The sequence below is a fragment of the Cynara cardunculus genome (genome assembly GCF_001531365.2).
Source record: "Cynara cardunculus var. scolymus isolate 2C chromosome LG 5, CcrdV1, whole genome shotgun sequence".
Taxonomy (NCBI): Eukaryota; Viridiplantae; Streptophyta; class Magnoliopsida; order Asterales; family Asteraceae; genus Cynara; species Cynara cardunculus.
The window spans coordinates 36,871,321-36,898,943 of NC_037532.1; the positions used below are offsets into that span (position 1 = coordinate 36,871,321).

The 27,623-nt window shown below is 35.1% G+C and overlaps 4 protein-coding genes across 6 annotated transcripts; 3 read left to right on the plus strand and 1 right to left on the minus strand.

Moving 5' to 3' along the window:
• Positions 1-1,216: 1,216 nt before the first annotated feature.
• LOC112512097 (glucose-6-phosphate 1-dehydrogenase, cytoplasmic isoform) lies at positions 1,217-9,400 on the plus strand. Its single transcript, XM_025117905.1, has 15 exons — positions 1,217-1,422; positions 1,679-1,998; positions 2,393-2,459; positions 2,764-2,950; positions 3,470-3,627; positions 3,716-3,784; positions 4,185-4,243; positions 4,433-4,469; positions 5,376-5,447; positions 6,696-6,843; positions 7,311-7,406; positions 7,673-7,743; positions 8,024-8,139; positions 8,833-8,878; positions 8,978-9,400. Exons 2-15 carry the CDS (start codon positions 1,739-1,741, stop codon positions 9,143-9,145), a joined length of 1,554 nt encoding a protein of 517 aa, XP_024973673.1. The 5' UTR covers positions 1,217-1,422; positions 1,679-1,738; the 3' UTR covers positions 9,146-9,400.
• A 3,153-nt stretch (positions 9,401-12,553) lies between these two features.
• Positions 12,554-16,064, plus strand: LOC112513383 (F-box protein SKIP14-like). Of its 2 annotated transcripts, XM_025119622.1 has the most exons (4): positions 12,554-12,800; positions 13,040-13,373; positions 13,461-13,810; positions 15,067-16,064. In XM_025119622.1, the coding sequence occupies exons 2-4, from the start codon at positions 13,058-13,060 to the stop codon at positions 15,613-15,615; spliced, it is 1,215 nt and encodes a 404-aa protein (XP_024975390.1). In that variant the 5' UTR covers positions 12,554-12,800; positions 13,040-13,057; the 3' UTR covers positions 15,616-16,064. The 2 variants fall into 2 exon arrangements, with proteins under 2 accessions (XP_024975390.1, XP_024975389.1); XM_025119621.1 differs by lacking the exon at positions 12,554-12,800 and having other exon boundaries at positions 12,964-13,373.
• A 1,501-nt stretch (positions 16,065-17,565) lies between these two features.
• Positions 17,566-23,356, plus strand: LOC112513380 (glyceraldehyde-3-phosphate dehydrogenase, cytosolic-like). Its single transcript, XM_025119618.1, has 11 exons — positions 17,566-17,821; positions 17,920-18,020; positions 18,266-18,381; positions 18,456-18,555; positions 19,369-19,515; positions 19,603-19,663; positions 20,425-20,522; positions 20,750-20,892; positions 21,946-22,029; positions 22,743-22,832; positions 23,212-23,356. Exons 1-11 carry the CDS (start codon positions 17,800-17,802, stop codon positions 23,252-23,254), a joined length of 1,005 nt encoding a protein of 334 aa, XP_024975386.1. The 5' UTR covers positions 17,566-17,799; the 3' UTR covers positions 23,255-23,356.
• Positions 23,357-24,011: 655 nt separating this feature from the next.
• LOC112513382 (prohibitin-3, mitochondrial-like) lies at positions 24,012-27,341 on the minus strand. Of its 2 annotated transcripts, none has more exons than XM_025119619.1 (2): positions 26,427-27,341; positions 24,012-24,199 (listed from the first exon to the last, which is right to left on the minus strand). In XM_025119619.1, the coding sequence occupies exon 1, from the start codon at positions 27,271-27,273 to the stop codon at positions 26,431-26,433; it is 843 nt and encodes a 280-aa protein (XP_024975387.1). In that variant the 5' UTR covers positions 27,274-27,341; the 3' UTR covers positions 24,012-24,199; positions 26,427-26,430. The 2 variants fall into 2 exon arrangements, with proteins under 2 accessions (XP_024975387.1, XP_024975388.1); XM_025119620.1 differs by having other exon boundaries at positions 26,422-27,341.
• Between the last annotated feature and the right edge of the window lie 282 nt (positions 27,342-27,623).

The window sequence follows — 27,623 nt, forward strand, 5'->3', positions numbered from 1 at the left end:
AACGAAATAAATTATATAAAAAATATTATATTATAATATGGTCTTATGTGATTTTGAAAAAAACGGTAATGTTTTTATAATTGAATAAAATATATGAAGATATTATACAAATTTAAAAGAAATATCTCGACATTAATATCAAATTAACTATTTAAAATTTCTTATTTTTTGTGTAATTTTTTAATTCAATTTTTTTAATTATAATATAATCTAGGTTCAATAACGAAATAACTTATATTTGGTTTAATAATATAATTTTTTATAAAAATCACAATTAATTATTTTGTTAGAACTCAATAATTATTCTAATTATATTTTAGGTTTTTTATATTTTAAAATAAAATGTTTATCCTCTATTTGATTATGTTTATCCGCAGTTATTCACATGAATTCAAACATGGAACTTTAATACGTTGTACTTATACACAATTTACTTATAATCTTGAATTTTAAGTTTGCATAAAAAATTAATAATTTTTTGTCAAATACTTTATAATATAGTATAAATATAATAATATAACTTGTATTATTTGGCCCTAAAAAACCCTTATTTAACGAGATCATTTAACGTTCGTTAAATAGAGTAACTAAATCCAAACGTCTTTATGAACCATAACAATATCTTGTATTTTCGAAATAATAGTATTATAACCAACAAAAAACGGGAACCAAATTTATAGTTTACTCTTCTATTTATTTTACATTTAAATAATAAACTCAAAAAAGGTTTTAATTTTAAGGGGTTGTTTGTTTACCTATTAATAGTTTTATTAAGAGACAGTCTCTAAATCGCTAATATGTGAATCTTGTTTGAAAAAAAAAAGTCTGTTTCTTGATTGTTATAAAATCTTTTGAAAGATTTTGTATTTTGTGTCTCCCTTAATTATTCAATGCTAAATATTTATTAAATAATTATATTTTATTTTGCATGTATACGAAAGTTTCAATGTCTCATAAATACAGTTTTGACTTTTGTGACCAAATTAATACGAGGATAAAGTTAAAATTTGGAGGTTTATCTATTTTTGTAATTTTTGAAGGAATGTTACGAAAGCAGGGAAAACTGGCCGTTAAATCTTCCGGGTAAAAATATCTGTGAATATTCTGCTAGAAAAACACGTGTCACGTCAACGTTGACGGCGGCTGACGGAAAAAAGTCAAAAAAACTACGAAATTAATTATATTCATTAACCCCCACTCCAAAATTCCATAATTTGGTGGTTGGTGAGTGAGAAGCGCATCCTTCCTTCAACGATTTCAAACCTTTGCTTCAATTCTCATTAAAGTCATCAGCAAAAACGCTCCAATTCTTGCCCATTTTGGTTCAATCAACCTGCTTCATGCTGTTTTTCTCTTCCATTATTCTGATTTTTGTTTGATTTTGTGTTCTGTGATCCTCGGTTTATATCGCTTTGTGATCAGGTAAATCGAATTTTGCGATCGAGTTATGCTCTTTAGTTTAGATCTGTTGTTTATATGTTACTTATCTTTAGATTGATAGATTCGTCTAAATCTCAATTCATATTTGGGGGAAATGTTAGGTTTTGCTTTCAGTTCTAGTAGTTGATTGATTGTAGTCGTTATCTGATTGTATTTGCTAATCGGTACTTTCAGATCATTTGAGCCGAATCTGAAGTTTTTTTTTGACTAATTTTTATTTGAATTCCGTTGATTACAGGAGTAGCGGTGAAATTAAGCTCGATTGCTTTTCTGAGTAATTCTACTTCAAGGTTTAGAAATGGGTTCGGGTTCGGGTCAATGGTCTGTTGAAAATAGAGCTCCAGTTAGGAATGATTCAGTTGTGAGTGAGTATGTGCCGGAAACTGGTTGTCTTTCGATTATTGTTCTTGGGGCTTCTGGTGATCTTGCGAAGAAGAAAACATTTCCTGCACTCTTTCATCTCTACCGTCAGGGATTTATTCAATCACAGGATGTTCATATTTTCGGTTATGCCCGAACCAAGATTTCAGATGATGATCTGAGAGCTCGCATTTCTGGGTGAGATTTTCTTGCATGTTCATGTCTTGATTGTGGGATCTTGTAAATTGGTTCCTTGAACCATTGCAAGAAGATCGGCTGTATCTAGGGCACTTTTGGCGGCCTAACAATTTTTTTTAGGACAATTTTAAAATAAAACATCCTATTAGTATTTTTATACGACATTATTTCAAAAACATCTTGACAAATTTGGCATCCTTTAAACCTATTTTGTTGTAATGACCATTTGTCAAAGGCGTGAGTGTTCATGCAAATAACTGCTGGTCTCTGGGTAGAGGTCCGGTCTGGACATTCGGGTGGGATACACCGGGCTGATTTGGTTTGGTTTACCCTTTGTAAAATTTTAGTGGCAAACTTTCGATGTACTTACTGTTCTTTTCAATCTATACTGCAGATATCTTACACCATGCAAAGGTTGTGAGAGAACACACGATGAAGACGTAACCCAGTTTCTGCAATTGGTAAGTACTGGATGAGCCATTCTTGCTTTTTGCTCGATCCATCCCAATAAAAATGAGCCTGTTTTCATGCCATAAAAGCTTAAACGATCTTACCTTAAATTTGATCTTTGAATCACCTCAAGTCAGTTTATATGATATTTTGAAGAACTGAAATTCATGTTTTTACCAATTATCTTAAAAGGTTGTTTTGATAGCTTTTAGTGAAAGTAGAACTATTATGTGTGAAGCTTGATGGAAAACACATTTTCAAAGACATTCATGATTAGCTAAAACTGATAATCTTTGGTTGTGGCTGCATGTATAGATCAAATACGTATCTGGTGCTTATGATACCGAGGAGGGATTTCGATCATTGGACAAGGCGATATCCGAGTACGAACTGTCGAAAAACAGTACAGAAGGATCATCGAGGAGACTCTTCTACCTCGCTCTTCCACCATCTGTATATCCATCTGTCTGCAAAATGATAAAGAGTTATTGCATGAATAAATGTATGCATTCCTAATCCCAATTCGATTTCCATAGTGTTTGATGCATATGGGCAGTATAAGCTGGTAGCTTGTATCATATCTATGAGAAAGTGGAACCCCCAAACTCCTCTCCAGAAAAGCCATTGAGAGAAGGGAAGTTCCAACATATATCGAGGAAAAATGGGTCCACGTCTAGTCATGGTGGGACTCTATCTCCGCCCCTCTTAACGGTGGCTAGACCGGCATTTATTGCACACGAGTGTCGAGCGCGGGCTGGGGGAGTACATATTGCCCCAGAGTGTCGAGTGGAGGGGTAAACCTTGGCTCTAATATGATGTGAGAACATGTAGAACCGCATTAGATTACTCTCCAAAAGAGCCCTTGAGGAGAGAAGCGAGGTTCCAACATATATTTAAGGAGAAATTTGTCCCAAACTAGTCGATGTGGGACTCTATCAGTATCGACCCAGTACGGTTTTAATTTGCATGGTATAAATGTTTCTCAACTGAATTTTTGAAAGTTAAGCTGTTATTTGTCCAGCTGATCTTGGTGGTTGGACTCGAATTGTTGTGGAGAAGCCTTTTGGTAGGGACTTGGATTCTGCTGAAGAACTCAGTGCTCAGATCGGAGAGCTGTTTGATGAACCACAGATCTATCGTATTGATCATTATTTGGGGAAAGAGTTGGTGCAGAACTTGGTAATAGCAATACCGGAACTACCCATCCATTCTTTTGCGATCTCTTCAAATATCACTTTTCTTTAAACTTCTGGTAACAAAATTGCAGATGGTTCTTCGTTTTGCAAATCGCTTCTTCTTGCCACTATGGAACCGTGACAACATTTCTAACATACAGGTGCACATTCTTCTTGAAATTTTTCACTTCAGTGAGCTTTATATCTGAATGTGAATGCATGATATTCATGAATATTTAGGTATATTCGTCATGAATATTTAGGTATATTCGTCATGAATATTTAGGTATATTCGTCATGAATGGTTGGCTCTCACAGTTCTCACAGTTCTTAGCATATTGGCGGTTTTCAAATGAACATGCCCCTAGATTGGTAATAGTGTTAACTGTTAAGAGGTTGTAGATTATGTAGATGATGTGTTAGTTATAATCCTCTTATTCACTTCTTTATTGTTATTCCATGAGATAATCTTGTGAATACAGGAATTTCTCAATGTAAGAAATGGGAATGATTTTGGCTTCAGATTCTTATATTTTTGTTCCTTCTGAAATTTTCTATCAGATTGTGTTTAGAGAGGATTTTGGAACCGATGGTCGTGGTGGATATTTCGATCAATACGGGTAATTTTTCTGTAATTATATTATGATCAGCTGTCATCTATTCCCAGTCCTTTCATCCTTACAGCTTATGTAATTGTAATATTATTCATCGACCCATCATACTATGCATCGTTCATTGTTGTCAAAACTGCCAATTTTGCTCCCCATGACCTTTGCAAGTATTAATTTCGTTGTGTTCTTCTTTGGCAGAATTATCAGAGACATCATTCAGAATCATCTATTACAGGTAAGAGAAAAAGAACTTTTTTTGGATGCTAGCGTCGAAGCTATTGTGAAAAGAGAGAAGAGCGGTTCCAACATATTGCGATGAGAAATTGTGGAAGTCCCACTGATGTGGGACTCCAATACACCCCCTCCAATGGAGGCTAGACAAACACAAACTGTCCTAGAGTGTTGAATCTTTAGTGGTAGACCTTGGCTCTGATACCAGGAGAGAATATGTGGAGCCTTAGATGACCCTCACCAAAAGATCCCTTGAGGAGAGAAGAGAGGTTCCAACATATATTTTTGTAGAATTTGTCCAAATCTAGCCAGTGTGGGACTCCAACATGCCCCCGCCAACGAATGTTAGACGAACACAAATTGGCCCGGAATGTTGAGTCTCTAGAGTGGTATACCTCGACTTAGATATCATATGAGAATATGTGGAACCATATTAGATTACTCTTCAAAAGAACCCTTAAGGAGTGAAGGGAGGTTCAACATATACTGTAGAAAAATTGTCCAAATCTAGCCAATGAGGTACTCCGGCAAGCCCACTCCAACGAAGGCTAGATGGACTTAAATTGTCCCAGAATGTCGAGAGGGGGCAAGACGAGCACACATTGTTTCCGATTGTCGAACCCCTAGAGTGTTAGAGCTTGGCTATGATACCAAATCCTTTGTAGCAAATAATTTCTTAAACATAAATAAGTTTATGTCAAAATATGTGGAACCTCATTAGATTACTCTCCAAAAGTTGGAGTCGTTGAGGAGAGATGAGAGGTTCTAACATATATTAAGGAGAAGTAATCCAAGGCTGGCCAATGTGGGACTCCAACACTTGAGATGCTTGAAATTAATTTAAAAGCATAAATTCATCATTGTTTCCAAATATAAACAAGCATTAGTAAGAAATCCGTTTCCAATGCAGGTGCTTTGCCTAGTTGCTATGGAGAAGCCCGTTTCTTTGAAGCCTGAGCATGTTCGAGATGAGAAAGTGAAGGTGTATAATTTGACTTTCTTATTAGTCGTTATATCCGTCTTTTACTGTTTGCTCACACTTTTGCACAAGCCGGGGGTCTTTTCTCAAGACAAAGGTTCTACTTTTTATGGGTAGAGGTCACACCCTACATTCGAGTAGGGTATAATGGGTTTGTGTGGTTTTGGTTTGGTATTAATAGTTATATGGTCTTCTTTTGAGAATTCTCTAAATCGTGAGATCTCTGAGAAAAAAGTGCTATTTCATCTGATTTTTTCGTTTATGGCTAGAATTTAATATAGTGATTAATATATATTTGTTTTACAATGTGTTTGTTTCACATGTACTCGGTTCACAATTTGAACCTTTTTGTGAAACAAAAAATATAAGTAAAAATGTTTCATATTGTAAACTGAGTACGTATGAAACAATCATATTGTGAAACAAACATATCGTGAAACAAATATATGTTAATCAATACATTGAATACTATACTTAGATGGAAAAATATCATATGAAACAGAACCTTAAGGTAGAAGTTCTCACGGATCTCACAAATTTTGGAGTTCTCGAATGATTAAGCTCATTTAATTTTACCATTAAGGGTGCGTTTGGTGTCCAGACAGACTGAACAATTGTTCAGCTTTTGGTAAGACAAAATTGGACATGACAGAACAAAACAAGTAAAATGATCAATTTACCCCTGATGAGTTGTTTATGTATTTTGATTAATTTATGTAATTTATTAAATTATAATAAAATAATTATTTTTTATAACAAAATATATTATTAGAAATTTTTGGACAAAAATAGAAAGTCCATGTAGTTTTCAATTTTTATTTTATCCCTTTGTACATTACTTTTTATTATTCATATATAATAAATTACATAGATTAATAAAAAATATAGAAATTCGTATAAAGATAATATTTTGAGGGCAGTAAAATGAAAGTTTAAAAAGCACAAAATACCATAAATAAAATCTATAGAATGAATAAAATGTAAAAATGAGACCTATTTGATGTTTTAGAAAAGAGTTAAGTTTTATTTTGAGGTTATATTGGTAAAATATAAGACTGTTCCACCTTGTTCCATCATGTAGGGGTGGAACAGGCATGTTTCACTTTGTTCCTGTCTGTTCCACATAAAAGTAGTGTCAAACATGGAACAAGGATCCTTCCATTCTGTCCTGTCCATTGTATGAAACGCACTCGTAAGTAATTAATCAGCCAATTAAAGAATCAACCAACTCACTGATCCTTATGTGATTAGGTTCTTCAATCTGTTCTTCCAATTGAAGACAGTGAAGTTGTGCTTGGACAATATGAAGGCTATACCGACGATCCAACAGTTCCTGACAACTCTAATACACCCACCTTCGCAACTATGGTTCTCAGGATTCACAATGAAAGATGGGAAGGTGTGACAAGCTATTGATGTTTTCATGTGTTATTATATTTCTGTCAATTAGGCTTCAACAACCGCAAAATCCTTTTCTCAAAACCTTTTTACAAGCTAGAGGTCTTCACAGAAATCCTATATATGAGATCTTTTTTTGATTTAGGGTTTGTTTGTTAGCAGCTTAATGAGCTTAATGGGACTCGCAGCTTATTTGGTCAGCTATAATGACTGTCTGGTAGTGACTTAATGATATAGAAAGTTTTGCTTATTTCAACAAGCTTCTAGGGGGAACTTTGTGCAGAAAGCCAAGTTTTTCCAAAACCTACCACCTCCCAATTAAAAAACATGCTCCTTCCATCTATGAAAAAACCCTCTCAAACGAAAACCTTCCAAGTTCATACAGATGGATTAATTCACAAACTTGATGGAAAACCAACCAAACTGCCCCCTTAATGTCACTGATGAATTATATATGACATGTTGTAGGTGTTCCCTTTATAATGAAGGCAGGGAAGGCATTGAATTCAAGAAAGGCGGAAATTCGGGTGCAATTCAAGGATGTTCCCGGTGATATATACAAATGTATGCTATGTTCTTTTTCCTCAATTTTAATGTCTCTTTTTTCCCACACTATGCACTATCTGGGGTCTTCACAGAAACAACCGTTTTACTCTTTGGGTGGAGGCCCACCTTCTTGTGCGATATACCGGTTTTGTTTGGTTTGGTCTGGTTTATTAGCGTTTCTTATATATGAAGTGAACTTTAAGCACATTTCCGTCTTTAGTCTTTAGTCTTTAGATGGGGTTTCAGTTAACTTGAGATTAATATATAATTCTACATCCCTTTAGGTAAAAAGCAAGGAAGAAATGAGTTTGTGATTAGACTGCAACCTTCAGAGGCCATGTACATGAAGCTAACAGTAAGTATCCCTTTTCAGCATGTCCTCATATGAGACAGGGGTAAGGTCTGCTTACGTTGTACGCTCCCCGTTTTATGCTCCACGGACCCTGTCTGGGTGGGATGTACTGTTTTTTTCTAATTCTACATCTGGGTGGGATATTCTAGGTTTGCTTGGTTTCTTTAATTCTACATCTGGGTGAGATATACTGGGTTTGTTTGGTTTTTTTTAATTCGACATCTGGGTGGGATATACTGGGTTTGTTTTATTTTTTTAGTTTTAATGCTGGTCTATGATGTAGGTCAAGCAACCTGGGCTTGAGATGACAACGGTTCAGAGCGAATTAGACTTGTCGTATGGGCAACGGTATCAAGAAACCATCATTCCCGAAGCTTACGAACGTTTGATTCTTGACACGTAAGTATCAATGCATATGTTTCTATTTTATTCTACCCTTACGTTGTGTTCTCGAAACCTTTTTTACGATGGAAAGGAAACAGAAAGGGAGGGAAAGGGGAGGAAAGTAAAAAATAACTCATGTTCTCGAAACTTTTTTAGCAGAAAAAGGAAAGGAAACGAAGGGAAAATAATCATATTTTCCTTCCAAACCTGAGAGGAAAGGGAAGGCAAGAATGAAACCCTTTCAAAAGATTACCAACCTTTCAGTACAAAGTATATATTTTTAAAGGGTATATTTGTAAAATGACGTATTTCCTTTCCATTTTTCCCATTTCAAGAATATGAAAAATTATTTTATTTCTTTTCCATCATTTTCTTTTCTTTTCTCTCCAAATTCGAGAATAAAGTGTTTAACTGTGAGAGAGAGAGAGAGAAAGATGAAGATGCGTTAATTCTTCTATTATTAAAGGTAAAATTGTCATTTTGTTAATTAAAAAGTGTAATAATTACACATTTGTAAAACTGTCTTGCCTTTTTCGTAATGAACATTTATTTTGTGACGGAAAAAGTAGCAAACAATATAAAAAGTCAAATAAATAAATAATCACAACGAGGCGTATGCAAAGTAAGGAAACCGACACATCCCTCCGTATAAATAACGATATACTGCTTGTTTCCGAAACTTTTTAACATGTGGCGTTTGATTTCCAGAATACGGGGCGATCAACAACATTTCGTTCGTAGAGATGAACTGAAGGTACGTATAAATCAATCATCTAAAACCGAAATTATACCGATAAGCTTAGATTTTGAGTTTTGACCTCACAATCTAACCTCTTATCGATCAAATTATCAGGCGGCTTGGCAGATTTTCACACCTCTCTTGCACAAAATCGATAGAGGTGAAGTCAAATCACTTCCATACAAACCTGGCAGCCGAGGCCCGACACAGGCCGATCAGTTGGCTGAAAAAGCCGGTTACGTTCAAACTCATGGCTACATATGGATTCCTCCAACTTTGTAGAAGTCGATGGTCCGATAGGAACGTTGGTGTGTCAAATAAGAACGTTATAACGTTCATTATATTGTACGCATAAACTCTAGATACCGGATGGGCTTGTAGTTTTTATACCCGTCGACTATGGGGTGCGATAAACTCGTATTTTGATGCTAATAAGCTGTTCGATGTGAGTTGAAAATGTAACGTTTAATTTGATATGTAATTTCGAGTATTTTTGTATGAATTTTGGATTTATAAAAATATTAGTTTGATTTTGATTTTGATTTAAATGAAAAATAATAATTAAAAGTTGTTATATTTAATGTGATATAAGTCATTTTACAATTAAGGTGATGTTTGTTTTTTAAGGGGTGTTGAAGTATGATTTCACTTTTGATTTTTAAGAGATGGTGTTGAAATTTGAAATCTGAATCAGTCAGACTGTTTGTTTTTACGTTTGAAGTCTGAAATTTAAATCAGTCATATTGGTTATAACAATTTTTGTTTCAACATGGATTTGTATTTCTTTCTTTCAAGGTTTTAATCAAATAACAAAAAAATTCAGAGTTTTCCTTATAGTGGGTGAAGTTGACATCAGTTGTATTATGGAATTTGAATCTATTCCGTTGATTACAATTTTATCATGAGATTCGTTGAAATCAGTTGTATTATGAAATTTGTTTTTAATTTATCAATTAATTTGTGGTTGAGATTAGATTCCACCGTTATCACAAACTAATTAATTCTCTCTTGAATAGACCCTTATATATGTGTGTGTATGTGTATGTATATATATATAGTTGGGTTCACGTGTGATAAAGTTTTTTCATGAGATATGATTTTTATACTTAAAACTTCACAACAAAATGTTGTGAAAGGTAAAAAAAAAAGCCAAATTTTCACAACAAAAACACTATAAAGGTACAATGTTTTGCTGTGAAGTTTCAAGTATAAAAATCTTGTCTCACGAAAACAAACTTGTCTCACATAATATCAAGTCTATACATACATACATACATATATATATATATATATATATATTAATATTAAATAATGATTAAAAAAAGCTAAAAAGGACAAAAGTGGTTTAGAGTTATGAATTGATTTGAATATTTGTTGTGAATTTGGGGGAGACACGAAACACATAACTTTGACGTCACGAAAACTTGATGGTTAGTCGTTGTTGATGTTGGCATCATCAAACTATAAAATCTACGTCTCATTTTGGTTTTAATTTAAATTGGTATTTATTATATTTTTGGAAATATATCCATAAATCATCACAATTAACATGTCCCATTCCATAATAACAACCTTATATTTTTAATTTTGAGCTACGGCTACGGCTACATATACATATTATATATATATATATATATATATATATAGGGTATATTTCTTTTACAACCTTATGCATTTGTACAACCTTTACAACCTTGTGCATTTGTACAACCTTTACAACCCAATTAATTGAGATATTTATAGAAATGWTTGGAGTTCATTTATTATGATTTGAATATTTATGGAATATGAATAGAGTTTATTAATTATGATTAATACTTTATATTATGAAACAATTAATTGATTAAAAATTGAATGGTTGAGGTGAGGGTTGTATAGGGTGTAGGAATGGTAAAGGGTGTAGAATAACATCCCTATATATATATATATATATATATATATTATTTTTAATAAAACAAAATAAGCACAACACGATTTATATATATTATATTTTTGGAAATATATCCATAAATAATGTAGATTATTTGTAAGGAGTTTCTTATCTGTATGGAGTGAGATAATGAAAATTAATGTAAGAAGTCAATATAAGGAGCGCATTATAACATCACTAATGAGCTCCTTAGATTGGCTCTTTAACTGTTGTAAGGATCCAAACATAACCCCCCTTGGACTCCTTAGATTGATTCCTTACATTAATTTTCATTATCTCGTTTCGTACATGTAAGGAGTCCTTACAAATATTATACATTATTTTATTATATACGTATGTACAACATGTCATTTGTATAGTTTGTTTTTATTAGAAAGGAAAAAAAGTAGGACAAATTGCATGGAAAAAAAAAATAACGTACTTTAACTTGATTCCTATTTTGGATAACGTATTTTCAAAACTTCCATTTTGGTACATAAGATATAAAGTTTTAAACATTTAAGTACTCGAGTAATCAGTTGAATAATTAACTCGTTACCATGTTGATATGGCGAGTGATAGGATGAAATTGGGTTGAATAGCAAATAATACCGAGTTGGATACCACATCACTCGCCACATCAGCATGATAACCATTTAAAGCTTCAACCGGTTACCCAGAGACTTAAATATTTAAAACTTTACATCTAATGTATCAAAATAGAAGTTTTGAAATTACGTTACCCAATATAGGAATCAAGTTAAAGTAAATTACTTTTTTATGCAATTTGCTCAAAAAATATTATTAAAGTAATGTATATTTGTTGATGTATAGAGCATGATTGGAGTAGCAATGTATTATTTTGCTCATTTACACTAATTTCAACTTAGAGTTGCTCTTAGAGTATCTTCAATGACTCTTTACATTGGTTCTTTAACTATTGTAGGAAGCAAAATTTATAAAAAAAATGATAATTTTGTCTTAAAAAATAAAAATTATAATATTAAAATAATATATTTTTATTTTTTATTAATGTAGGGACCATGATTAATGAAGTATTATTTTACTCCACATACTAATTTATATATATATTTCACTCTTTACATTAACTTAAATATAGGAATAAGATTAGAGATACTTTTATTTTATGGTGTATTTGGTTTGTAGTATGTGGAACCGAAAAAGAATTGGATTTCATTAATTTATATAAATAATTATAAAAATGATTAAAACTACATTTTTGTTAATCGATTTATTATAAAATAAAATGTTTTTAACATTTTTTAATGTCTTATTTCATACAATCTTACGAAATCTCATGAAATTCTGAACACCACCCAAGGATTATGTAAGATTTCAATTAAATCGTAAGAAGGGATCTGAACTTTTGATCACTTTTAATCTCACATTCACCCATGAATTGCATGAGAATTGATTTGGTACGTCTCGGTGCATCACATTAGTCTTGATCTTTAATTAATATTGATCAAATGATTGTCAGCAAAACTTTCATTCTCATCGAAACACAAATATCTATTATGGTTTAAAAGGGATATATATAAAAATGCCGTATTTAGAAGTTTTGAAAGGAATGGAAGGATAGGAAATAGAGAGGTGAATGGAATTAGAAAAAAAGGGATGAAAATTGGTATCCAATATTTTATGTGTGTATAAGATGGAATGTAACCCTAAAACCAACTTTGGTAATTTTGACCATCCTTCCTTGCCACCACAAAATCTCTCTATCAAGGGAGAGATATGGCCATGGAGCTCTGACTTTGTCTTCTGCTCTCTTGGCTTCCTTTCACCTTTTGCTTCTTCATACTCATCCCATACATACATACATACATGTATATATATCTAACCATCTTCAATGGCAGTCAGATCCATTTCTCAATTTTCTTCGGAATTTTAGATTCTTCATCATCTTCATCCTAATCAGATTCCCCCCCTAATCTAATCCCGATTCTATTTCTCTCTATATTCCATTGATTCGATTCTTATTGTTTTGGGTTTCATCAAGCTCAGGTGTGTTTCGTTCTTTCATTTGAAGCCAAATATCTAAACCCCTTTATGTTTTATTTGATTTACGCTTCCATTCAACTATTGGTTTATTTTTGTTAACAAGTTGGTGGGTGAGAGAAGCTCTTTTGATTATTTTTTTTGAGCCCTAGATTTTTTTGGAATCCTTTTAGGTTCGATTATAGTTTGTCATGGCTGACGATTTCTTCTGCGATCCTAAAGTTTCTATGTTTTCTTCGATGAAGATTGGCGATTGGTATCGAATGGATGATTATGGAGATACAAGTTATGATGATGGTTGTGGTGATTATTTGAATTTGAATTGGGAATGGAAGGAAGTTAGTGAGATTATGTCGCATTCCCAGGATGTTGTTGATGTTTTGCCTTCTGATCCTTTCGAGATGAATATAAATGGTGGATGTACGATGATTAGGGGTTGGATCGAAGAGGTTGATGATGATGATGATGATGATGATGATGATGGTATTGGATGCAATACTTTTCGAAATCGGAAGGATGAATCGGATGGATTGTTTTCGGGATTGAATTTGGTTTGGACAGAAACTATGAGACCAATTGGTGATGAAATTGATATTGAATCTTCAAATGGTTTGTTTTTGTTTGATGGAAGTAAAGAATCTAACCATGGAAAAGTCTTGTATTCAGATTCAATCAACAATGGCTGCCATGATGATGATGATGGTGGTGATCATGATCATGATCTTGGTTCCCCTCCAGATGCTTTGTTTTTTGCTCTTGGTTATCTGGGAATGAGGGATTTGCTTTCTGTCGAACGGGTTTGTAAATCTTTGCGGGATGGTGTTCGAAATGATCCGCTTTTGTGGAGGAGTATAGAAATCGATCAACCATCGGACGAAATGTTTTCGGATGAATCTCTTTTAAGGATGACAAATAGGGCCAATGAGAGTCTTCAATCTTTGAGTCTTGTCAAGTGTTCAAAGATCACCGATAACGGTCTCAAGACCGTTTTCCAGCGAAACCCCGGGCTAACAAAGGTCGGTATATGTATATATATCTATAGAGAGAGGTTCATTTAGGAACGCTTAGGAACTCATGCACCACCTTTTTCTGTGTATTCATGGTAGTTAACGTGATAAAAAATTCATGATGAATAACATGATAAAATATTCATGATGAATATCGTGACAAATATTCATGATCAATAATATTCATCATGAATTCACACAAAAAAAAAATGGTTTCCGGATTCTTTAGTGTACTAAATGAACCTTCCCCTATATCTATATAGATATAGATATAGATATGTGTTTGTATTTACTTGTTGAATTTTAGGAATTTCTGAGGACACGACTTGATAGGAGTTATTGTAGGGGCAAGACTAGGGTAGCAGGCTAGAGGGTTAGTGAGAGTTAGTTGGGTTATTGGAAACGTAAAGCATCCACAATGGTGGACTTTCTCTTTGGAGCTTTGCCAAAAAAGAATGGGACCCATAAGCAAAAAATCTGAGAAATAGGATAGATGTTTGGTCTACATACATCTTATCTTACTCCTAGATCTCACCTCCAGGTACCGGTTTCATTTCAAAGATCACAAATAATGGTCTCAAGACCGTCTTCCAGCAAAGCCCCAGGCTCACAAAGGTCTGTATATACACACACACATTTTTATATATGTAGAGGGTCAGGTTCTTGGGAAAACCGCAAAAAATTGAAAAACTGAGAAACACCTGGTAACGTTTCATCTGGACGCTATGTACATGTGTATAACATGCATACGTGCATAAAAACTAAAAAACAACTTCAATTACTTGTATGTTCATGTGCATACCGTTCAGATTTATGGTTACCAGGGTGTTTCGCAATTTTTTTATTTTTTGAGGGTTTTCTTATGAACCTCCTTATGTGTGTGTATATTCGTTGTATTTACTTGTTGAATTCACCATTATATTTGCCTCGGCTTTAGACATTTCTGGAGACATGACCTGATAGGAGTTATTATTGGTGCAAGACTAGGGTAGCAGGGTAGAGGCTTCTAGATGAGAGAAGGGAGCTAGAGAGGTAGATGGTAGGGAATACGGTTAATGAGTAGTTAGGATCCACAATGGTGGACTTTTTCATCGGAGCTTTTTTTGAAATAGAAACGGGACCCACAATAAAAAAACCCTGAACAAATAGGGTAAAGGTCATGTCTGCATATATCTTATCTTATACCCAGACCTCATATACCGGGCTCGTTTTGATTTTTGGTTTCAGTTTCATAATCTCACAAGAATTAACAATGGTGGATGCAGTTAAGTGTGCTGGGATGCAATGGCTTAAGTGTGGAAGGTTTGCTAAATAACTTAAAATTCTTGAAATCCACGGGCGGAACCGGAATTAAGCGGTTAAGAATTGGTGGGCTGCATACCGTAACGACGGAGCAATACGAAGAGCTGAAAAAAGCGTTATCTTCATCTTTAGATAACGAAAAGCAGCTCGGTTATCCAAAACCACGATTCTATCATGGCGGGCAGTTGTATCTATCGTTAGACGACAACCGTCCGATTGACATAGAAGCATGTCCCAAATGTCATCAAATCCGACAAATCTACGATTGCCCTGCCGAGATTTGTCAATTGAGGCGCGTTTCTTGCAGGGCGTGTACATTCTGTATTCCTCGATGCATAAATTGCGGATGTTGCTTTAACGAACGTGATTATATGGAGACGTTTTGTCTCGATTTCCTTTGTTTGGATTGTTTAGCGCAAATTCTAAGTTTCCCGGATGGCGAAGAGGAGGATATGAGCATTCCTCCGGGTTTCCATCCACAAGCAAGTTATCACTTTTGCCTTTATGGCTAGAAATCACCGATGATTATGGTTTCCAACTGCTTTCTCGACCTCTGGTATGTGCTACGAACTGAAAACTAGATACTAGAATTGTGTCAAAATGAGTAGATCGTTCAACTAAAGTATCGATGAAGAAATTGGAGGTAGATTCTAGGAATGCATCTGGTGTTTCTTGAGGAAATTGGAAGATCTTCTTGAAAAAGAAGGCTGATTTTCAAGATTGGTTCTTTATTCATATGTGAATATAGCAGGAAAAATGGCAGAGTAGTGGCTACAGATGGGGTTGTATGCGTATTACTCGTCGTTATTTGTTGGGATCATTTTGTATTGATTTATTATCGTCACAATAAGAGCCAGAATATGAACAGATTATGGACCCTTCACCATGGTTCATTGATGCAAGACTTTAGGCATGTAATGGGCATATTCATATATGCACTTGTACTCACTTTCCATTTCAATAAATGCCACAGAAATGTACTTATTAGTTTCATATCTATCTATATATATATATAATTTGATGATACTTGCTTTTTATGATATCTATAGCATTCATGTGTTATCTATATTCACTTGACAACACAGGTGTGTCCTTGTGAAACAACAAACAAAGGATTAAGGATTGTTTACTAAACTTTTATCCAGGTAAACGCTTATCAAGTCACATTACTTTATCGGATGCATATAACAAAGATCAAGAATCTTACCGGTAAGAGCGAAGGCAAGGACCGAGATTCTTACCCAGTAAGTGAGGACGACGACTCTTACCACGGTTAGCGTTTACCGGGTAAATTGTTGCGTAGAATACCGTTTTCGTTAACTAAAATCTTATCAGGTAAGTGAATGATAGTGTTGATTTTTGCCGGTAAGCATTTACCCAGGTAAGTGTTAGGTAAACGACCCCTAAATGAGATTTTAGAATAGATGATCTAAAAAGGTTTGGCTTATAGCAAGTAACCCCAAATATGATGCAAACAAGCCAATTTCTTGTGTAGCGTGACTATTTAACACGTTGAGTAAATAAACCGACTGATGTTGAAGAATCAGCGGATGAGTTATGGTTAGGGGTGCGACCCCTTTTATGAGGAGGCACTCCTCCTCAAAGCATTAAGTACTAAAGGCTCATTTAAGAAATAAAATGTTAAATTTTTAGTGTTTTAATCTTTAATATCGGTTTTCATAAGTTTGAAATGATTGGGTATGAAAAGTGTATATGTTAAATTTTGACAGGGAATTCGTTAATATTAGAAAATACAAAGAACATCAAATTGAAAAAAAATCACTCGAAATCAACAAAAAGTAACTAAAACATTTTCTCGAAATCAATCAAAAAACTTAAAAAATCTCTGGAATAGACCAAAAAATTGAAAACCCAATAAAGAGGTAGAATTCGGCTAAAAACACATGAAACTTACGTCTAATAGGCAATCTTGCATCTTACTCAAAAAATCGATTCCATTTGGTAAAATGTATTTATATTCCCTAAATCAACACAATTGACTTTTCTCTCCGTCAAACTGTATTGACTTTTCCATAAGGTCAAATCATATTTAATTTACGGGTATTTGATTCACTTTAAAAGTGCATGTATTTGACAAAAATCCTAGATCGGTACTGAATAGAGTGTTTGTAATATTTTCTCAAACAATTTACTTTCATATTTTTTTGAAGTATATAATATTTATATATGATAAATAGAACAAATAAAGTTGCACACCCACTTTATCTTTGATGAGGTTTAAACCATTAGCTCTTAAAGAGGCAAAAGTCGGTTTGGTATTTACTTTCACACTTTGTTTAAATGCAAAATTGTTTCTAATCTTCCCCAAAAAATTGCATTAACAATTTAACATATTTGTTTTTGTTAAATTCTTTTAAGGGGTTCAAATGCTTTTGGGCATAGTTTGAGGTGCTTTCATGTGAGATATGGACACAAGTAGGGGGGAATTATCTGAAGCTTTTCCGATCTCCGGCGAGCGCGCCGGAGCAATCTGCATGTGGAGCGAAGCGCACGGTCAACACTCGATTCAAAACTATCGACATGTCCGCCTTTCACTGCCACCATTAACAACCGTTGAAGGCTCTCCATATATATATACATCTGCATTCATTAGACCTAGTTTGTAAATTGTAATCCACTATCTCCTCCATCTACATTTCTTCCCTAACCTCTCTGCAGTTTCTACATCAGTAAACATGGTTAAAATTGGAATCAACGGTTGTTTTCTGATCCTTTAACGCTATCTGTGATTTTTGGTTGATGATTTTGATTTTTTGTGCAAAATTTTCAATTAATTTTGGTTTTGTTGTGTACAGGATTTGGAAGAATCGGCCGATTGGTGGCGAGAGCTGCTCTACAGACCGATGATATTGAACTTGTCGCCGTTAATGATCCTTTTATTACTACCGATTACATGGTGCATTTCTCAATCTTCAACAAAAAAAACAAAAATATCATCGTTTCTATTGTTACGTGGTTCAAATTTCGCAGTTTTGGATTGCTCATCTTCCATTTGATCCAATGATTTTGTATATATATATAATGTATTCCATTAGTTTTACATCTATTTGATCTGTTCCTGCTATCAGTTGCAGTCGTATTATATATTGAATAACATATATAGCATTCTACACAATTCTTTTGAATTTTGTTTTCATCCAGATCTACATGTTCAAATACGATAGTGTTCATGGCCAATGGAAAAAACATGATATCAAAGTCAAGGATTCGAACACTCTTCTCTTTGGCGATAAGCCTGTTAGAGTTTTTGGCATGAAGTACGTGATTTCTCCATCCTTGCAGCTCGTCTAACATAAAAATACATTGGTAATATTTTATCTGTTGATTGCAGAAACCCAGAGGAGATCCCATGGGGTGAGGCTGGAGCTGAATTTGTTGTGGAGTCCACTGGAGTTTTTACCGATAAGGACAAGGCTGCTGCCCATTTGAAGGTCTTCATTTTGTTGGTTTCGTAGTTGTAGAGTATTATTCGTTTAACAATGTTATTGTTAGGATATGTGGAACCCTTTGAATTCTCTAAAAGATCCCTTTCACACTAAAATTAAGTGTAAAATCACTTTGGCGACGACCTGAGGTTGCGGGCCACGTTGCCCACATCTTTACGTTGATCGTTAGTATGAAATCACATGTGATTTTGCTCGATTTGGCAGTTTTCGTGTTTTTTATTTAGTTATTGTTCTCTTTTGAACCTCCCTCTATTTAGTTAATGTTCTCGTTTGGACCTTCCTTTCTCTGTATGTCTCTCAATATAGGGGTTTAATGATTTAAGAAATTCCAAAATTTCCGAAATATGTGAGAACTTCTACGTTAAGGTTTTGTTTCATATGAAATTTTTTCCATCTAAGTTAACATATATATTTTTTCATATGTATTCGGTTTACAATCTGAAACTTGTTTACATGTATTTTTTGTTTCACAAACATGCAAAAAAGGGTCATATTGTAAATTGAATACATATGAAACACATATATTGTGAAAAAAATATATGTTAATCACTACATTAAAGTCTAGCTATAGATATGATGAAAAAAAAATCATATGAAATAGCACATGATGTACTGGTTCTCAGAGATCTCACGATCTAGGGAGTTCACAAAAGAAGGTCCCGCTATATATAAAAATATTAATATATGCATGTTTAATGGTTCGCGTCTGGCCACTTCAACAGTTATCATTGTTAAATTCTTGCACTTTTAATGCCAGTGAAAATATATGTATTGATGGTTTCTTTGTTTGCTTATTAGGGAGGTGCAAAGAAGGTTGTCATCTCTGCTCCAAGTGCAAATGCTCCCATGTTTGTCATGGGTGTTAATGAGAAGGAGTACAAATCTGATATCACCATTGTCTCTAATGCTAGCTGCACGACTAATTGTCTTGCTCCACTCGCAAAGGTTGAATTGGTTACAATGTGCTTGTTTTCATAAATGTTTGAAATTGAATGACAGTGCCCCTTAAACTTCTTGCTTGTTTATATGCAGGTTATTCATGACAAATTTGGTATTGTTGAAGGACTTATGACCACTGTCCACTCCATCACGGGTTAGCATACGCTTTTATACCCTTTTACTACAGGGCTGGGGCGGACCTATTAGGAGTTGAGCGAGCTCCTGTGCACCGCTCACTCGATAAATGCAAAAGAAAAAAAAATTAGGCATATGAAAGGTGCAGCTGCTTGTTTTGAGGGGTGGCCCTTAAACCTATAACAGCAATTAAACACGGGTAGGATGATTGGATTACTACTCCACATGCAAGAGGTCATGGGTTTGAATCTTATTTCAAGTGAAAGTTTAATTTTTTATTTTAAGATCCAGTTCTTGCCCAAAGCATTAACTCAGGCCCTTCAATGCTATTTCTAAGAATATTAACAGCAAAATATAGTTAGAGGAATCGAATCAACAACCTCATGTACAATTATAAGCATTACTACGACTATGCCAAGACAGATTTTTGTCAATTTTTCTACCACTTTGATTTTATTATTCTTTTTCATGATTTATTTTCCTTTCCGATGTCAATTCATCTTAAAAAAATCGTCGTTTTTTATCTCATTTTCAAGGAAACATATATTTAATTAAAAAAAATGAAGGTCGATCCAGTTTGAGAAATTTTATTTTATTCTCCAAATCGACACAATTGACTTTTCCCTAGGTCAAACTGGTTGACTTTCCGCCTGGTCAAACCTGATTTTGCGGAACTTTGATCCACCTGTGCACCCGCTCAGAAATTCCTGGGTCCGCCACTGAATGTAGGGTTATATTGATTATTGAATACTGCCTAACCAATTCTTCCATATCATTCAGCAACCCAGAAGACTGTTGATGGTCCATCAATGAAGGACTGGAGAGGTGGAAGAGCTGCTTCTTTCAACATTATTCCCAGCAGCACTGGAGCTGCCAAGGTATGGAACACATTAAGGCTATGTTTGACAAAGTGACTGATAAGCTAGTTGTTAGCTGATAAACGAATCACGTTTGATAAAGAAATGGCTAACATTTATGGTTGTAAGAGACGACCTAAACTGCTGCTGATTGCATATTTCTTTAATTATGGGGTGAAATTGTAGTGTTAGAATGCAAATGTATCATTACTTTTCCCCTGAATCAATTTGGTTCTTTGTTTTTGAAGGCTGTTGGAAAGGTTCTGCCTGCACTTAATGGCAAACTTACAGGGATGGCTTTCCGTGTTCCTACCGTTGACGTCTCGGTGGTTGACCTTACTGCCAGGCTTGAGAAGGGTGCGTCCTATGATGACATCAAGGCTGCTATCAAGTAAGAGCCGCACATTATCTTTTTAACTTCCGTAACAAATTATTTTTTGGGATAACCGATATGAGCACGTTGACTAATCCCATAGAATATGAAGTTAGAGCATCTCCAATAGATTCTCTAAATGGAGAATCAAAAGTCAAAATCTCTAAAAGAAATTTATATTCATCTTCAACAGTTTCTCCATTTTGAAGGTTACAATATCCAATTATATTATTAAAATATTCAAGAACTTTCATAAAATATAATCTCTCTCTCCAATATATTTAGTTTCAAGGATTCTCATTGGTAGGAAAAATAAAAAACAATTTCTCTTTTATAGGTAATTAATTCTCCGGATTTGGAGAATTTCACCTTCTCTTTCCTACTTTCACCATTTTGGAGGATCTGGTGGAACAAAAATCCCCAAAATCTCCATTTTGGAGAATCTATTGGAGATGCTAGGCAAACCTATGATGGTTTTGGAGACTCGAACAACCCAAGGCATCTCCAAAAGATTCTCCAAAATGGAGAATTAGAATTCAAAATCTTCAAAAGGAATTACATTTAACTCCAATAGCTTTTGTATTTTGAAAATTACAACGTTAATTATAGCATTTAAAATGTTCCATACATATAATAAACTATTATTTCAGTCTTCTAAACATTAAATTTGAAGATTTCTTATTGGTGACATATAATAAAAAAATTATTTAATCATTTTTGGGGAGTTATTCAGATTCAGATAATTTCACGCCCTCTCTCCTACTTTCTCCATTTTGGAGGATCTCTTGGAACAAAAGTTGTTCAAAATCCCATTTTTTTCTATTTGAGAGAATCTATTGGAGTGCTTTAAGGCTTTCGCAACAAAATATGCTTTAGTTATAGGTGGAAATGGGAGGACCTAGACAATGGACATTACCTTTGTTGTTAGGCCCTTATACGAGTATTTGATCAATTCACTTTTTCTTGAGGTAGAGGTAATGTATGTGTACATCTCAGTCCCTAAACCCTACCTCTCTGTGGGATATACTAGGCTCGTTTGGTTACCGTTTCTTGGATTGTTATGTCGTCTAGGGCCGAGTCGCAGGGAAGTTTGAAGGGAATCCTAGGTTACACCGAGGATGATGTTGTGTCAACGGACTTTGTGGGTGACTGCAGGTAAGAGCCCTTTTACTAGATTTACTTGTAACAAGCTACTTAAATAATCAGAAATAGTCGCCCTACCCTTGGGGGGGGGGAAGACACTTCTTTATGCATCTAACCACTCGCGGACCCCACTTCCAGTTCGATATACCTGGGTGGTTCAAGACATGTTTATTGGTTGACATTCATTAGGGATACGAGGGGAACCAAACACGATCCAATCATTCATTGGATGTTGGATTTTGTCAACCGGTCCGATTCGATTAACATTGGACAACCGATCAAATCCAATTCAAAGGATTATCGGATCGGTTCGGTGCCATCCATTGAATCGAATTGGATTCATCCGACATTTAATGTGTTATTTGATAATTTTCCAAAATGAAACAAATTGATTAGTCACTTTTAATGTGTTAAAACCAACACAAGTGAGGCTAAAAATTCAAAAATCAACACAACAAATTCCAGTTTAAGCCAATCAAAAACAAATTAATTGGATAACAGTTTGATGGATAACTGGATGGTTAATTGGATGTTGGTCGTTTCGGTTCGGTCGGTTTTGGACTGCCATCCAAGAACCAACCGATCCAAATTAATGTTGAAATTTTCAATCCAATCCGATCCAAATTTTCGTTTATCTGTTCCAAATGGATGAGCTGACTTTCTGCATAACCTTCAAACTATTTCTTTATTCCGAAAGATTTATTTATATTTGTCACAATTAACAGATCTAGCATATTCGATGCCAAGGCTGGTATCGCTCTGAACAACAACTTTGTGAAGCTTGTTTCTTGGTATGACAACGAATGGGGATATAGGTATGCTTTCTTGCTGTTAGAGTTAACTTCGTTTTTCATCAGTGATTTGTTGGAAATTGCTTTTTTGGTTCCTGTGGTTTCCAAATGATCCCGCTGTTCAAGGACGAAAACCGTAATTATGAAAGCACATGAAATAAGTCGCACTTTTTAACAAACCACAGGAACAGAAAATCACAGTTCACTTGTTAATTCACATAGGCTAGTTAGTTATTGAACCATCATTTGTAACACAGGGGTCTGTATGGAAACAATTCTTCTACATTGTAAAGCTCATGTTTGTATACATCTCACTATAGACCCTACTTACGAGTGTGATATACCGGAATCGGTTGGTTTGGTTTGGTTTATTAGTAACATGTTTGATTTGGTTGTATTGCAGTAACCGTGTGGTTGATTTGATCCGTCATATGTCCAAGTCTTGAGCAGTTGATGACATGTTGGATGCAAGGATGATTCAGCTCTCCATCGTTGTTGAGGTGTTTTAGGAATAATCTGAGCTATTCTAGTTTCGGCTTTTTTACGTCAACTTTTTTTCTCACAATTTTGAGTGAAATGCAATGGTTTTTTGAAATCCAACAAGTTAATGGTGAAGCTTGAACTTTTGATTGACCAAATAAAATAAAACAAAATTAAATGTTTAAGAAACCTTTTTAAAATAAACATTTAATTTTGTTTTATTTGGTCAAATCAAAATTGAGAAATAATTGAAGTCATGCCGCAAAATAGAGAGAAGAGAGATAATAAATATTACTTGAACCATAAAAAATTAATAGTATAGTGGCTTATTGATTTGTTCGGTTAATCGATTTGTCTAATCTGAAAACCGAATAAGCCGAACCTCGTTTGATTTGAATTAGACCATTCGGGTTTCGTTTTTCCCAACAAACCCCGAGTCACGTATATTTTTGGAATGAATCCATGTCTTTTTCAGGGAATTCAAATCCAGATAAGATATGAATAAAGATTTCCATTAGATTCATGACCTACTTTCATGAATTTAATTAAGATCTTATTTTTAAGGTTGTATATGTACTTGAACGACTTGTTTGTATGATAATAGTTGATGAAAATAAAAGGTACACGAGAATAAAAGTCATGGGTTTGAGTAATTTGTATGTGACAAACACGTCTGTTTATTATGTAGATTGTGCCATTACCAATCAATGCTAAAGCAAAGTGTAGACAACATGTGTTAGAATCATGAAATCGAATTGCATCATAAGATCCAGAATCAACTTGTAAAACTTGAAAGTAAATGCTCATAGAAGTTACTCTTTCCAACTTGTAAAATACCTGTAAACGGATAATTGTATTGTGCAAGAATCAAGCTGCCATCAACACCCAAATCCACTTGGCCTTCAACCTCCCTGTCATCATCAGAATGAGAAACCATTCAATACCATGGGAATGCGAACAACAGCAAAACACAACAATCAAGACTTGCTTGGAACAAATTATATCACAAAAAAGACCAGGCTCCCGAAGCCTGCTCCAGGCCAGGCCAAAAATTTGGGGGCAAGCCTGGCCTGATAAAGCCCGCTTAAGCCTGATCTTTTCAACCCCAAAGCCCATGCCTTATTTTGCTTGCTGGAAACGGGCTTGGAAGGTCTGGGACTTGTGCATTTCTAATCCAGAATCCCCCTTGAATGTAAAAAAAAAGGGTATTCGCCACCCTCTGGAGCACCGCCACTGCACTAGTCACACAGTCATTGGCAGAGGGGCAGTGCCTGGGCTTGAACCCAAGACCTCACGCTTCTAACCTAGGAGAGATAAGCAGGGACCCCCTTAAATGTATCAATTGTGAGAATGGGCTGTGACCCCCCCCCCCACCCCAACAAAAAAGAACTTCTATATCTTTACAACTGTTATATATTGTTATAACCTATGTTATATAATAGCAATTTCTGCCAAATGGCTAACTCATTGTATAGCAATGGCAATTACACAGAAACAAGAACATGAATCAATATATTCTTGAGGTTAATTCATTTAGTCCATTTCATTTCAAACTATTTCTCATTCACATTGGTCACATGATTTGAGGATTTGTGAATATTGGATCCATAAAATGGAGAAATAATGGAAATAACTGATTTGACTGATTGACGCATGCATCCAAATGTTTTGTGCTCTCGGACTGTTCATTCAATGATCACCATAGCAAAAACAACAGATGATCTGATAGGAATGGCTGCCACATATTAATTGATGACATCCACATATCAAGTACAAGAGTCGAGAAATAAAGAGATAAAAGGTGCAAGAAGATTATTCAAGATATGGCCCTTTACGTAAAAGGCACCTTCAAAGACATGAAATTTCTATTAGGTAGCTTCATCTAGCTCTAGCATTTGATCATTTAATTTTGCATTCAACATTCTAGGTTGTGTTCCTTTTCATCATCCAAAAGCTCTATGCCCACCAATAAAATGTTACCAATGATCGCAATCATTCTAGTATATTCAATGGAGTTTAAAATTTGACTTTTTGGATAGGAGGCTTTCATTTGTCATGCAAGAATTCATGTGGTTCAGATCCTAGAAATGCCAAAAGTGATCAAACTTCTGGAAGTTGAATGGTCCTAGCTCAATTTGGAGTATTTGGATAGCATGCAACATAGCTTCACCCAATTGACAATCTAAAATTCTAGATGCCGGTTGGTAGTGATTTCATAGATAAAACAAAGTGTTTCAACCTCGTCAATAGTAAGTTTGGAAGTTCTTAACCATATGGGATTTAGTTCTTCAATGTAGCTGAATGACTTCAACAGCATTACGCATTGCCTCTTTGTAACTAGTCATCACAATTCATATCTTATGTCCAAGAGCTTCCATCAAATGGTCAAAGCCAATTGGTTTAAGATCTTAGACATCACTGTGCACTCCTCTCATTTGTAAGAAGCTTCAACTTTGTTAAAGTCTTTCGTATATTAATGGAAGTTTCTTTTGCCAAAAACAGTACACATTACATGAAGTTACTACAAGTTTAGCAACAAATTTCCATCCAAGAATTCTACGTCCACAGCTTCAAACATTTTTAAAAGAATAAAATGCCAAGTATTGTCATTTGTCGGGTTAAAAATTGAAAAAATAAGTCACTGAGGAACCCAATCAAGAGGCAACAAGTTAATCAAACAGTATAGGCACATGAATTGCTGTCATATGAAGCAATCAAACAAACAATTACACAATAAGAAAAGTAAATGTTTGCAGGTTCAGAATTGGTTTTCATACAACTATATACTTCTATATGCCCCATTTTAACAGCAATTACTTATCTATTGTAATTTTATAGCTGTAAGCAACAGTTGTTCATGCCTCGACAATTAAGATATCCTAGTCGAAGCATATTCGGTATTTCAATAAATGAGAACTAAAGTGATTTAGCACCTGAACTGAGCTTGATTTCAATTTAAAACAAGCGATCTAGCTCATCATACAAATTCGGAAAATAGTTGTAGGTTGTAAACAACTAAGAAATGAGAAAACAGTTATCATCCACATAACTAAAAATGGAGAGTGGAGAGATATGTCTAGTTATCCAAAGATATAGGGTAGAATAAAACTAAAAAGAAGAACAGTTGGCATACTTTACCCATTTAGCGCGCAGGATTAAGCCCTAGAAGCATCTGGCTCCCGGTGTTCGGAAGATACATCACATTGTTACTCCTGGCCAAAGTTGAAGAGATCTCCCTCGATGCCTCAATTCTCCTAAGTTCGATCAATCCCATCCCAGCAGCAGACGTAGCATCAGAAATCAACTTAGCGGACTCACTCTCTCCTTCAGCCCTAATAATTGCAGCCCGCCGCTCCTGCTCCGCCTTGGCAACAACGAACTTAGACCTCTCAGCCTCCTGCTGCGCCACCTGCTTCTGCTCCACGGCCTTCGAGAACTCCGAGCCATACGATAGGTGAGTGATGGCAACGTCGTCAAGCATAATATTGAAATCACGAGCCCTACGAATCAAGCTATCACGAACCAAGGCCGAAACCTGTGGACGCTCGGTGAGGAGCTGATCGGCGTTGAATTGAGCTACAACAGCTTTCAAAACTTCGTTTCCAATCGACGGAAGAACCTTCTCATCGTACTCAAGACCTAAAGTCTTAAAAATGGCCGGCAAACGGGTAACTTCAGGCCGAGATAAGACACGTAGGGTTAGGTTAACCATTTGGAGATCCTTTGTGCCTGAGATCGAGGAGAATGTGTGAGGCCTGGTACGTATATCAAAAATATATGGCGTCTGGAGCCATGGAATGAGGAAATGAGTGCCTTCACCAACAGTTTCGTCAATGACACCACGAAAACGATCGAAGAGAACGGCCCGCTGGCCACCATCGACGGTGTAGAGAGCAGAATTGACAACCGTGGCAGCAGTTCCAATACCGAAGGCGGCGCGTGCTAGATTAGTGAGGAACGTAACGGCGGATGGATTGGTGGCCATTTTTTCCCGGCTAAATTTGCAGAAAAACCGATCGGCGAACGAGGGTTTTACAGCGAGAAATAGATGGAGGGTTTTACAGGTGTGCCTGTCTTGTTGTCCAAGCGAACTATCGAACTAAGCGAAGCCACTCAACTCAAAACCCAATTCAAATGAGGCCCAACTGAAAGCCCAATTAAATCAGGCCCAAGTGAAAGCCCAATTAAATTAGGCCCAAGTGAAAGCCCTATCCATTATTGTTCATTTTTTTTTAATTCTAGTTTATTATTTATTTATTTATTAACGAATTACAGAAAATCCCGAGCCCGAACCTGTCCTTGAGCCTTGTAAGCTCGAGCCTAGGGTGAGGTACA